The 14,029-nt window shown below is 36.1% G+C and overlaps 1 protein-coding gene across 2 annotated transcripts in view; it reads right to left on the reverse strand.

Annotated features, from left to right (window-relative positions):
• CAMKMT (calmodulin-lysine N-methyltransferase) overlaps positions 1–14,029 on the reverse strand; it is a 445,018-nt gene that overhangs the window by 412,771 nt on the left and 18,218 nt on the right. For both annotated transcript variants that reach the window (XM_030800134.1, XM_003262802.4), the window contains exon 3: positions 3,944–4,008. In XM_030800134.1, coding sequence (XP_030655994.1) covers positions 3,944–4,008 — 65 coding nt within the window. The remainder of the gene's footprint in view (positions 1–3,943; positions 4,009–14,029) is intronic.

Raw genomic sequence — 14,029 nt, forward strand, 5'->3', positions numbered from 1 at the left:
CCCCCAGACTTAAGCTGCAACATTTGCCAGGAATCCTGCTTCACAATGATATTATTGAAATGATATAACTGCTGACCTCCTATCCTTTAAAGGATTATATACATTATATTGTACATAGTTTATAATAAATTATACGAAGTACTAACACTTCTGTTCATACTACTCAACAAAGGATGATGTGCTAAAAATGTTCCAATGAATTACAGACCCAAGCATAAGATGAGACGCTATAAACAACAAATAGTTATATTAGATACTATGATATCCAAATTTGCATCAAGTAAGCACTGAGAATTACATTTTTAAAAATTCCTTTCAGTAGTGGAAAGAAATGACTTTGGAGAAAAGGAAAATGATTTTGGAAGAGACAGCATGGTGCAGCTTCTTTGACCAGAGGTCAGAGGACAAGCTAGAAATGCGTCCCTGCCCACAGAAAAAGCAGAAGCAAGAAATCTGCTACAATGCTTATAGAGCACCCCCTCGTTACCCAAGGTATCTGAGCAACACATCAAAGAAAACACAGAAGCAGCCAGTACCTCATCTGAGGTGAAAGATGTCATCCTATACTTTTCCCTAGGTAGCTTGCCAGCATGTCTTTCTAGGCACAATGAATCAATAGTAGACACAACCTCCTGACCAAGAAGCTTTGATATCTCAAAAGAAAGTAGGTTCTCAAGCAGTAGAAACCAAATAATGAAATATACATACCTATTCCTAGTTAAAGGTAAGCACTTTCAAAATGGTTTGTTTTCCACCATAGTAAATATAAATATATAAAAAGAAGGTTGGGTCATATATCACACAGCAATAAATCAATACGCAGATGTGATTCATTCTGTACGAGATTCCTCTTAATTTCTTCCCACAACATTCGAAGAAATTCAAGCAATGAAAAGTTACCTCAAAAATATAAAACACTTTGTAGTTCATACATTTAAAATCACAAAACTTCTAAACAAAAAAAGTAAATACAAAAAAATTATCTTTTCTAATAGGAAATAAGTTATCTAGAGGTTTCATTTATTTTCCAAAATTAAAGAGATTTTTCCATGTCTTTTCACTTAGAGCATAAACCAATTCAGAAGGTAAGACTGATCCTTTCATCTCTGAAAATTTGCAATGAATACAATCATTCCCTGATATTCAAAATGAACTTAAAATTGAAATTAATGGTTCTACTAAACCATGACCATACCTTTTTTTACTGTATCTACACATATCAGGTTTTTGTGACTAGAAAATGTTTTAATTAAGTTGTTTTTTCTATTACTAGGAAGCACTATTAACCTAGAAACAAATTCCTAAAATAGATAATTCCATCTACTGGTTCTCTCATCTATTAGAAACTTTTTTCCTTATTCTAATTGTCCTTTAACGTACTACCATGGTGGTGATTTATGAACTGATGCTCTTGTATGGAACTTTCGCTCTCTATCAAAAGTACTTCTTTATTTAAAGCTAGAAGTAGAAAAATTAAACTGGTATTTTAAAAAATTAAACTAAAGTATCAGCCAGGAAAAATCTAATTTTTTGTATTTCTGAATTACTGTATATATTAAATATATTATAAATGAATCAAATAGAAATGTTTAGACATATCTTTATATGTCTACATGGTACAAGCTTAGGGTTATTATTTGAGCTATTTATCCTAATTATATTGGGCCATGACAAAGAATTATGATTGTGGCGCCCTCTGCTGGGTTTTCTAGTCACAAACTCAATATCACTATTGGCATAATAAAATTAAATTTTTGAGGCATCAAGTGAAAAATCACTTTTTCAGTCCATGGTTACTTTACGTCCAAGATTATATAAAAGTCATAATCAATATTTACTTTATTGGAACAGGACTTTACCAATTCATCATTAAATGAAACATCTATATAGATTTTTCTGTTAAAATAAAAAGAGTAAACATAAAAGGTACACAAAACAACATATTTTAAGAGGTCTTATTTTTGTCACCACTTCTATCACTTAGCAATATATTCAGGTTTTTAAGACAATATTTATAACGAGGCATTTTAATAAACAGCTATTTTGCTAATTTTATCTAATTTTTCTGCCCTGTTAGTTCAATTAAAATAGTATAAGACAGAATAATCCTAATAATATTATCTTCTTTATTAGGAAAAAAACAAGAGAGGTTATATAGGTACTCATCGCCAGTAATAATTAATAACTTCCATTTATTGAATATCAACTCTGAGCCATGCGGTATGTATGTACTTTCTTTATAACATAGCCAGTCCTAACAGATGAAAACAGTTGAGGTTCATAGAGATGATACAAATTGCTCAAGATGAATTTCAGAGCCAGAAGTCAAACGCAGGTGAGTATCATTCCAAAGTCTTAAACCTTTCTACCAAACAACAGACAACAGTGAAAAAACACCCTGAATATGCAATCTTTCCGTCTGTTCATGCAACAACAACATGGGGTATGGAACAAGTTGATGGGAAAAAATGTTAGAGAAGGATAAGACAGTTATTCATGCCTAAAATAATAATTGATGCCTGAGGAAATTATTTTTATTTTACATAATGCTGCCAGCTAGTGGCCCTATTTCATACTGAGTCAACTGGGAACAATACTTGACTTTTACATTACTGAATCAAAAATTCCACATTTAACATTCTAGAATCATTTTCTGAAATTACAAATGTGTAAGCCTGACTTAATGATATTTAACATTACCCCAGAACTAAAAGAGTATGTATCCTCAACCATCGTTGGTATGCTTTGCCCAGTCCTTGCCTAGACCTAATAAAAATATGAGATATGCCTAAGTGGGAAAGAATTCACTAAATGCCAACATGGAGAAACTAAAAGGTATTCGGGTTCAAGTTGGTGTTTGGAAAATTTAAAAAAAAAAAAAAAAAGAAAGAAAGAAACTAAAAGGCACATCTGTCACTATCCATAAAAAAGAAATCTACATTATTTTAGGTATTTAGGATAATTTAAGGACATTTATAGATTCCTTAGTGAACCACAAATATTTTTCTATAAAATCAAAAGCTTATCATAATGTGGACATAAGAACAAAAGTGTTGTCTGAGTATTACTGAACATAATTCTACGCAAATCTATTCATCTGATAGAGCTGCATTGTTAAGCCAAAGACACTACCTAAATTCAGACAATAGTTAACAGTTCTGAAATTTTCTTTGAGAAAAAGAGTATGAGTACTATTTTTACATTTAAAATGCTCATATTTCATTGACAATTCACTATCTTAAGAGAAATGTCCTATACAAAAAACATAAAAAGTCCATAGCTCCTATGATGGTATGCTGTTTAACTCAGTGACATAAAGGTATTCTTGGCTGATTTCTTTCATCACATGAATTTAATTACAAGAATTATAAGAAATATTTAAGTGATTTTCTCAGTGGACAAAGCTATCACCACTTAATCAGAAGCTTGGATGAAAAGGCAATATATTCTATAATATTGTAATACTGCATCAAATAAAAACACTCTGGTATTAATGTATAGTAGCATCAAGAAAAATATGTTCTGGGTTTATTCTACAGTGAAAGTAAAGAAGCAGGGAATGGCAAAGAAAGCACCCGAAACAAAGCAAAGAAGGAAGAAACAGCCCCACTACTGAATTAACTGAGGTCAAAATGGAAACAAAAATAAAAGGGACAGTACTTCAGTGTCCAGTGTTCTTTCTGACCTACATTCTCTCTCTCCCTCTCCCACCTCCACCCCACACACACACACCTGCAAAGTGTAGAAACTGCAGTATCCCATTTTGTTGGTGTACCTTATACAAGGCTTATTTTGCAGCTAAAGACAGTAAAACTTTCTATTATATATACATATATGCATACATTTAGTGATTATAATAAATATTAGTGAGAAGAAAACATCAACTATAAATTCACTTTGTAAAACACTAAATATATTTCTATAGAGTGAATGTATAACTTACAAACATTTCCTGTATTGTCAAAGCTGGTAAGGACATCTTCAACATTCAAAGATCCACTACTATGCCTAGAAAGGAGTAAAGTGTTTGCTTTAATGATCCTGAAATGTTAATATTTTTAGTTTTCAAAAAAGCTGAGACTGAGACTGTATATTATGATATACCCAATAGCAATAAACTATTCCATGCTATATTTTAAGAATATTTTCTGCCCACTAGAGGGAGAAGGAAAAGAAGTAACAGTATGGTCCTCAGAATATTTAACATAATGACTTTTTAAATGATTAATCTACATCTTAAAGTACTAACAAATAATATTTACTTGTTGCGTTTTCATTATATAAAGGGAAGTTCTTAACCTTTTTAAAGCCAAAAACCCCACACAGTATAGTTAGAGAATCAAGTTGAAAAATCATCACCTTCCAGAACCACACTCAACAATACATAAATTTACTCTATGATAGCACAAAAAATTCAGAACTTCAGTCACAAAGAACTAGCCAATCTTCAGGTCTGCTATTCCATCTATAGACAGTTATGAATTTCAGGGAGCAAAGTTTTTGTATCTTTTGCCCACTAATCTTAATTCTAACGCCTTTAATTCTAATCCCTCTTCAGTTAATAACTCTTTTAAATATTTGACTTGATACTGATATTTTATTAATACCTATGAAAAATACTATTTATTATATACAAATAGACTCAATTGTGCAATAGGTCATAGAGTTTGAGTTTCTCAGGGAAAAAAAAATTAGTGCTAATCCATCTACAATCCTCTACATTCTCTCCCATATAATTTACAGCTGAAGTTCTTTAGAATGTTATAAAAGTTTATAATAACCATTGATAATTCATAAAAATTTACTTCAACATTCACTTTGTCATTTAAAACTTGTCATAAGTGATATATAGAATTATGGACTGAAGTATGCCTCCCACTTCCCCCAAATTCTTATGCTGAAGCCCTAACCCTGGTGCCTCAAAAGGTGACTATATTTAGCGATAGGGCTTTTAAAGGTAATTTAGTTAAAATAGGGTCATTAGGGTGGGCCCTAATGCAATGTGACTGGTTTCTTTATAAGAGGAGGAGGTATTAGGAATCTCACCCCCATCCCCCACAGCAGCTACAGCAAGACCCACCTAAGGAGATTCTGAGCTCAGACAGGCCTAGCCCTGCCCCTACATGATGGTCCTTCCCTATCCACCCTGGTAGCTGAAGGCAAAGGGCATATATACTCTTGGCAGGTCTAGGGCCCCGCCCACCACCAGTTCCTCTCCATATTACTACAGTTTATGCTCTCCGGAAAGCGCCACCTCCCAGCAGGAGGCCAACCGGCACAAAAATAGAGCATTAAACCACCAAAGCTAAGACCCCTCAAGGACTCCATTGTTACCCCCTGCCCCGCCACCTCCACCAGAACAGGCACTGGTATCCACAGCTAAGAGACCCATAGACAGTTCACATGACAGGACTCTGTGCAGACAACCCCCAGTACCAGCCCGAGGCCAGGTGGACTCACTGGGTAGCTAAAACCCAGGAGAGACATCACAGCAGTTCTGCTCATAGGAAGCCACATCCATAGGAAAATGGGGAGAGTACCACATCAAGGGAACACCTAATGGGACAAAAGAATCTGAACAACAGCCTTCAGCCCTAGACCTTCCCTCTGACGGAGACTACTCAAATGAGAAGGAACCAGAAAAACAACCCTGTTATAATGTGACTAAACAAGGCTCTTTAACACCCCCAAAAAAATCACACTAGTTCACCAGCAACGGATGTGGACCAAGAATAAATCCCTGATTTACCTGAAAAAGAATTCAGGAGGTTAGTTATTAAGCTAATCAGGGAGGCACCAGAGAAAGGCAAAGCCCAATGCAAGCAAATCCAAAAGAACAACATAAGAAGTGAAGGGAGAAACATTCAAGGAAATAGCCAGCATAAAGAAAAAACAGTCAAAACGTCAGGAAACTTCAGACACACTTTTAGAAATGTGAAATGCTCTGGAAAGTCTCAACAATAGAATTGAATACGTAGAAGAAAGAAATTCCGAGCTCAAAAACAAGATCTTCGAATTAACCCAATACAACAAAGACAAAGAGAAAAAGAATAAGAAAATATGAACAAAGCCTCCAAGAAGTCTGGGATTACGTTAAATGACCAAACTGAAGAATAATCGGTGTTCCTGAGGAAGAAGCTTGGAAAACATATTTAGGAGAATAATCAAGGAAAATTTCCCCAGCCTTGCTAGAGACCTAGACATCCAACTACAAGAAGCTCTGGGAAATTCATCGCAAAAGGATCATCACCTAGGCACATTGCCATCGATTATCAAAAGTTAAGATGAAGGAAAGAATCTTAAGAGCTGTGAAGCAAAAGCACCAGGTAACCTATAAAGAAAATCCTATCAGATCAACAGCAGATTTCTCAGCAGAAACCCTACAATGTGGAAGGGACTGGGGCCCTATCTTCAGCCTCCTCAAACAAAACAATTAGCAGCCAAGAATTCTGTATCCAGTGAAACTAGGCATCATATATGTAGGCATCATATATGAAGGAAATTACAGTCTTTTTCAGACAAACAAATACTGAGAGAATTCGCCATTAGCAAGCCACCACCACAAGAACTGCTAAAAAGAGCTCTAAATCTTGAAGTAAATCCTGGAAACACATCAAAGTAGAACCTCTTTAAAGCATAAATCACACAGGACCTATAAAACAAAAATACAAGTTAAAAAGCAAAAACAAAAAAAACCAAAGTACTCAGGCAACAAAGAGTACAATGAATGCAAGGGTACCTCACGTTTCAATACTAACAATGAATATAAATGGCCTAAATGCTCCACTTAAAAGACACAGAACCGCAAAATAGATAAGAACTCGCCAACCATCTGCTGCCTTCAGGAGACTCACCTAACACATAAGGACTCACGCTTAACTTAAAGGGGCGGAAAAAGGCATTTCATGCAAATGGATACCAAAAACTAGCAGGGGTAGCTATTCTTATATCAGACAAAACAAACCTTAAAGCAACAGCAGTTAAAACAGACAAATAAGGACATTATATAATGGTAAAAGGCCTTGTCCAACAGGAAAATAGCACAATCCTAAATATCTATGTACCTAATACTGGAGCTCCCAAATTTATAAAACAATTACTAATGCTTAAGAAATGAGATAGACAGCAACACAATAATAATAGGGGACTTCAATACTCCACTGATAGCACTAGACAGGTCATCAAGACAGAAAGTCAACAAAGAAACAATAGATTTAAACTATACCTTAGAACAAATGGACTTAACAGATATATACAGAACATTTCATCCAACAACTGCAGAATAAACATTTTATTCAACAGCACATGGAACTTTCTCCAAGACAGACCATATGATAGGCCATAAAACGAGCCTCAATACATTTAAGAAAACTGGAATTATATCAAGCACTCTCTCAGACCACAGTGGAATAAAACTGAAAATCAACTCCAAAAGGAACCTTCAAAACCATGCAAATATATGAAAATTAAATAACCTGCTCCTAAATGAGCACTGGGCCAAAAATGAAATCAAGATGGAAATTTAAAAATTCTTTGAACTGAATGACAATAATGACACAACCTATCAAAATCTCTGGGATACAGCAAAGGTGATGTTAAGAGGAAAGTTCATAGCCCTAAATGCCTACATCAAAAAGACTGAAAGAGCACAAACTGACATTCTAAGGTCACACCTCAAGGAACTAGACAAACAAGAACAAACCAAACCCAAACACAGCAGAAGAAAGAAAATAACCAAGATCAGAGCAGAACTAAATGAAATTGAAACAACAACAAAATACAAAAGACAAATGAAAGAAAAAGCTGGTTCTTTGAAAAGATAAATAAAATTGATAGACCGTTAGCAAGATTAACCAAGAAAAGAAGAGAGAAAATCCAAATAACCTCACTAGCAAACAGGAGATATTGCAACTGATACCACTGAAATACAAAAGATCATTCAAGGCTACTACATTTATGCATATAAACTAGAAAACCCAGAAGAGATGGATAAATTCCTTGAAAAATATAACCCTCCTAGCTTAAATCAGGAAAAATTAGATACCCTGAGGCACCCAGCTAGCCCAGTCAGTAGAGCATGAGAATTAGATACCCTGAACAGACCAATAACAAGCAGCGAGATTGAAATGGTCATTTTAAAATTACCAACAAAAAAAGGTCCAGGACCAGATGGATTCACAGCAGAATTCTACCAGACATTCAAAGAAGAATTAGTACCAACCCTTTTGACACTATTCCACAAGCTAAAGAAATAAGAAACCCTTCCTAATTCATTCTATGAAGCCAGCATCACTCTAATACCAAAACCAGGGACAGACATAACCAAAAAAGAAAACTACAGACTGATATCCTTGATGAACACAGATGTTAGAATCTTTAACAAAATGCCAGTTAACTGAATCCAACAACATATAATCCACCATGACCAAGTGGGTTTCATACCAGGGATGCAGGGATGCCTTAACATACACAAGTCAATAAATGTGATACACCACATAAACAGAATTAAAAACAAAAATCACATGATCATCTCAATAGATGCAGAAAAAGCATTTGACAAAATCCAGCATCCCTTTATGATTAATACTCTCAGCAAAACTGGCATACAAGGGACATTCCTTAATGTAATAAAAGCTATCTATGACAAACCCACAGCCAACATAATACTGAATGGGGAAAAGCTGAAAGCAGTCCCTCTGAGAACAGGAACAAGACAAGGATGCCCACTCTCACCACTGCTCTTCAACACAGTACTGGAAGTCCTAGCCAGAGCAATCACAAGAGAAAGAAATAAAGGGCAGCCAAATCACTAAAGAGGAAGTCAAACTGTCACTGTTTGCTGATGATATGATCGTTTACCTTGACAACCCTGAAGACTGCTCCAGAAAGCTCCTAGAACTGATAAAAGAATTCAGCAAAATTTCCAAATACAAGATTAATGTACACAAATCAAAAGTTTTTCTATACACCAACAGCAACCAAGTAGAGAATCAAATCAAGAACTCAACCCTTTTTGCAATAGCTGCAAAAAAAAAAAAAAAAACTTACGAATATACCTAACCAAGGAGTCAAAAGACCTCTACAAGGAAAACTACAAAACAGAGCTGAAAGAAATCACAGATGACATAAACAATTGGAAACACATCCAAGCTCATGGATAGGTAGAATCAATATGGTGAAAATGACCATACTGCCAAAAGCAATCTACAAATTCAATTCAATCCCCATCAAAATACCACACCATCATTCTTCACAGAATTAGAAAAAACGATTCTAAAATTTATATGGAACCAAAAAAGAGCCTGCATAGCCAAAGCAAGACTAAGCAAAAAGAACAAATCTGGAGGCATCACACTACCTGATTTCAAACTATACTATAAAGCCACAGTCACTAAAACCATGTGGTACTGGTATAAAAATAAGCACATAGACCATTGGAACAGAATAGAGAACCCAGAAATAAATCCAAATACTTAGAGCCAACTGATCTTCGACAAAGTAAACAAAGCATAAAGTGGGGGAAAGGACACCCTTTTCAACAAATGGTGCTGGGATAATTGGCTAGCTATATGCAGAGAATGAAACTGGATCCTCATATCACCTTATAAAAAAATCAACTTAGGATGGATTGACGACTTAAATCTAAGACCTGAAACTATCAAAATTCTAAAAGATAACATTGGAAAAACTCTTCTAGACATTGTCTTAGGCAAGGATTTCATGACCAAGAACCCGAAAGCAAATGCAAAAAAAAAAAAAAAATGATAAATAGCTGAGACCTAATTAAACTAAGGAGCTTTTGTACAGCAAAAGGAACAGTCAGCGGAGTAAACAGACAACCCAGAGAGTGGGAGAAAATCTTCACAATCTAAACATCTGACAAAGGCCTAATACTCAGAATCTACAATGAACTCAAACAAATCAGTAAGAAAGAAACAAACAATCCCATCAAAAAGTGGACTAAGGACATGAATAGACAATTCTCAAAAGAAGATATACAAATGGCCAACAAATATATGAAAAAATGATCAACATCTCTAGTGATCAGGGAAAAGCAAATCAAAAGCACAATGCGATACCACCTTACTCCTGCAAGAATGGCCATAATCAAAAAGTCAAAAACAGTAGATACTGCCGTGGATGCTGTGATCAGGGAACACCTCTACACTGCTGGTAGGAATGTAAACTAGTACAACCACTACGGAAACAGTGTGGACATTGCTTAAAGAACTAAAAGTAGAACTACCATTTGATCCAGCAATCCCACTACTTGGTATCTGCTCAGAGGAAAATAAGTGATTATTCGAAAAAGACACTTGCACACGCATGTTTATAGCAGCACAATTCACAATTGCAAAATCACGGAACAACCCAAATGCCCATCAATCAACGAGTGGATAAAGAAACTGTGGTATATATATATACAATGGAATACTATAAAGAGGAATGAATTAAGGGCATTTGCAGTGACCCGGATAGGACTGGAGACGATTATTCTAAACGAAGTAATTCGGGAATGGAAAACCAAACATCATATATTCTCACTGATATGTGGGAGCTAAGCTATGGGAAGCAAAGGCATAAGAATGATAAAATGGACTTTGGGTACTTGCAGGGAAGAGTGGGAGGGGGACAAGGGATAAACAAATATGGTACACTGTACACTGCTCAGCTGATGGGTGAACCAAAATCTCACAAAACAACACAAAAGAACTTATGTAACCAAATACCACCTGTACCCCAATAACTTATGGAAAAAAATGAAAATTAAAATTACAAATTAAAAAAAGGGGTCAGGTGCAGTGGCTCATGCCTGTAATCCCAGCACTTTGGGAGGCCAAGGCAGGCAGACCACAAGGTCAGGAGCTTGACCAGCTTGCCCAGTATGGTGAAACCTCATCTCTAATAAAAATATAAAAATTAGCCGGGTGTGGTGGCATGCGCCTATAGACCCAGCCTCTCGGGAGGCTGAGGCAGGAGAATTGCTTGACCCTGGGAGGTGAAGGATGCAGTGAGCCGAGATCACGCCACTGCACTCCAGCCTGGGTGACAGAGCAAGATTCTGTCTCAAAAAATAAAAATAAAATAAAATAAAATAAATTATCAACTAAAAAAAGAGGAGGTAGGACACAGAGAGACATCAGGGTCGTGCACGCACAGAGGAATGGCCTCGAAAAGGCAGTGTGAGGGCGGCCATCTGCAAGCTAAGGGCAGAGGCCTCAGAAGAAACCAAACCTGCCAACACCTTGATCTCAGATTTCTAGCTCCCAGAGCTGCAAGAAACTAAATTTCTGTTGTTTAAGCCCCCCAGTATGTGGTGTTTTGTTTTGGCAGCCAAGCAAACTAAAACAATAATAAGAGAATACGTGTAAATTGTATTACCCTTTCCATAAAAATAGAGCTTTTCTTTATTTCTGCCACAGAGACCCAGTTCTTTGACAGGGTAATTAAATGAGATGAAAAAAGTTGGCCGGGTGTGGTGGCTCACACCTGTAATCCCAGCACTTTGGGAGGCCGAGGCGGGTGGATCACGAGGTCAGGAAATCGAGACCATCCAGGCTAACACAGTGAAACCCCGTCTCTACTAAAAATACAAAAAAATTAGCTGGGCATGGGGGCAGGCACCTGTAGTCCCAGCTACTCAGGAGGCTGAGGCAGAAGACTGGCGTGAACCCAGGAGGCGGAGCTTGCAGTGAGTGGAGATCGCACCACTGCACTCCAGCCTGGGTGACAGAGCGAGACTATGTCTCAAAAAAAAAAAAAAAAGAAAAGAAAAACAAAAAGAAAAAAGTTATTTGCAATCTGACTGACCAAATAAGCACTAGGTCCCAAAGTATCATAATCTAAAAAAACAAAGTCACCAATCGCAAATAAAACAATCATAATAACATAATGATTGTCTTCTCTGGGCCTATAAGATTCTAGGTATAGATGAGGTTATTTACACTAATAAGGAAAACTACAGTAAATACTGAGAAAAGACGAAAAGGAGCAAAATATTTAACCTCCAAAATGCAAGATGAGTCACGCCTATAATCCCAGCACTTTAGGATTTGAGGCAGGTAGAATCACCTAAGGTCAGGAGTTCAAGACCAGCCTGGCCAACATGGTGAAACTCTGTCTCTACTAAAAATACAAAAATTAGCCGAGTGTAGTGGCAGGCACCTGTAATCCCAACTATTCAGGAGGCTGAGGCACGAGAATCGCTTGAACCTGGGAGGCAGAGGTTGCTGTGAGCCAAGATCGTGCCATTGCATTCCAGCCTGGGTGACAAGAGCGAAACTCCATCTCAAAAAAAAAAAAAAAAAAAAGTAAGATTAAAGTATTAAAATTATCAACAATACAGTATTGAAATCCAAAAAAAAAGTTTTAATACAAAAGCAATATATGGTTCAAGAAAAAACTGCTCATAATCCTAACATGGAGAGATAACATGAGAATTTCAGTACGCAGCCTTCAAATCTTATTCTATGTTGACATATTCCTTTTATTAAAGAACTGAAAGCACTTGTCCATATTGTTTTGCAATTTGTTATTCACCAATTATAACAAATTATGTATTATAAACAGTTTCCCACATCATTAAGTAATATCCTATAACATGATTTTAATGGCTGCCAAGTTCAATGGATGTCTGCACCATAATTTACTGAACCAGAACTTTATGTTGGATTTGAAGATTGTGCCCAATTTTGTGCTATTGTGCACACTGCTGCAGTGAACATTCTTGTGGAAAACATCAAATCTATTTCTGATTGTTTACTTAAGATAAATTGCTAAAAGGGGAATTGTTTTATGGCCTAATTTTAACAAGAATATTCTCTTCCTCTTGCACCTCTCTCTCTCTCTCTCTCTCTCTCTATCAGGATGAAATAAATATTTGTAATTAAATCTGAAACAAGTAGAAATAACATGCACATATTTTGTAATAATGGTAATTTTTTTATATTTCTAAAAAACAAACTGAGATAATAGAAGTGCATGTTTTCAAAGTTAAAAACACTATTCGAAATAAAAAATTTGATTTCAACTTATCACTGAAGCAAAACTTGTCATTCTTGAAAGCATTATTTCTTTTTTGAGATGGAGTCTTCCACTGTTGCCCAGGGTGGAGTGTAATGGCACGATCTCGGCTCACTGCAACCTCTGCCTCCCGGGTTCAAGCGATTCTCCTGCCTCAGCCTCCTGAGTAGCTGGGATTACAGGTGTCCGCCACCATACCCGGCTAATTTTTGTATTTTTAGTAGAGATGGGGTTTCACTATGTTGGCCAGGCTGGTCTCAAACTCCTGACCTCATGACCCGCCCACCTCGGCCTCCCAAAGTGCCACTGTGCCCAGCCAAAAGCATTATTTCTTAAAGCAAAGAAACAGAATGCTTACCCTCTGACCTTTTTAAGGGGGTAGGCAGTGGAGAAACAGTAAACCTCATCCTATACCTCTAAGATACTTATAAAAATAAAATCAATTATCCATGAAATTACCAGGGTTTAAAAACCCTAAAAGATGGCATCTTATGAAAGAATAATGTTAATAATCACTATTTTCAAAACTATAAGAAGGTAGTTCTAATTCTAGGAAAACTGCTATCAATGTAGTATGACAAAGTTTGGTTACTTCAAGTTCCATTTCATTTGTTCCAAACTTAAGGGCTGTTCTTTTTCACTGAGTCATCTATTTTATTCAAGCGTCAACTCTATACGCTCTTGTCTAGTCTTAGTTTTTCAACTATTTACCTAGGTCCTGTCTGATCTCTGTGGTTCGATAGTAATGCCTATAACGAAAGAAACTTCTCAAACTTAAATTCTTAAAAACTTCAGTCTTAGCATTATACTTGTAATTAATGTTATATGACAATGACAATTTTTTGCCAACATATTCAGAGTATAAAAAGTTCACTCCATCTTTGTTCTAAACTTCAAAGCTTTATCCCAAACCATAAACAATGGCCAGATTCTTCTCCCCAGGGCCAAACCATTTTTTTCACAAGCACCTAAAGCTATCCTAGAACTGAGGAACTTTGAGTTTCCT

This window comes from Nomascus leucogenys, chromosome 19 (assembly GCF_006542625.1).
Source record: "Nomascus leucogenys isolate Asia chromosome 19, Asia_NLE_v1, whole genome shotgun sequence".
NCBI classification, from domain to species: Eukaryota; Metazoa; Chordata; class Mammalia; order Primates; family Hylobatidae; genus Nomascus; species Nomascus leucogenys.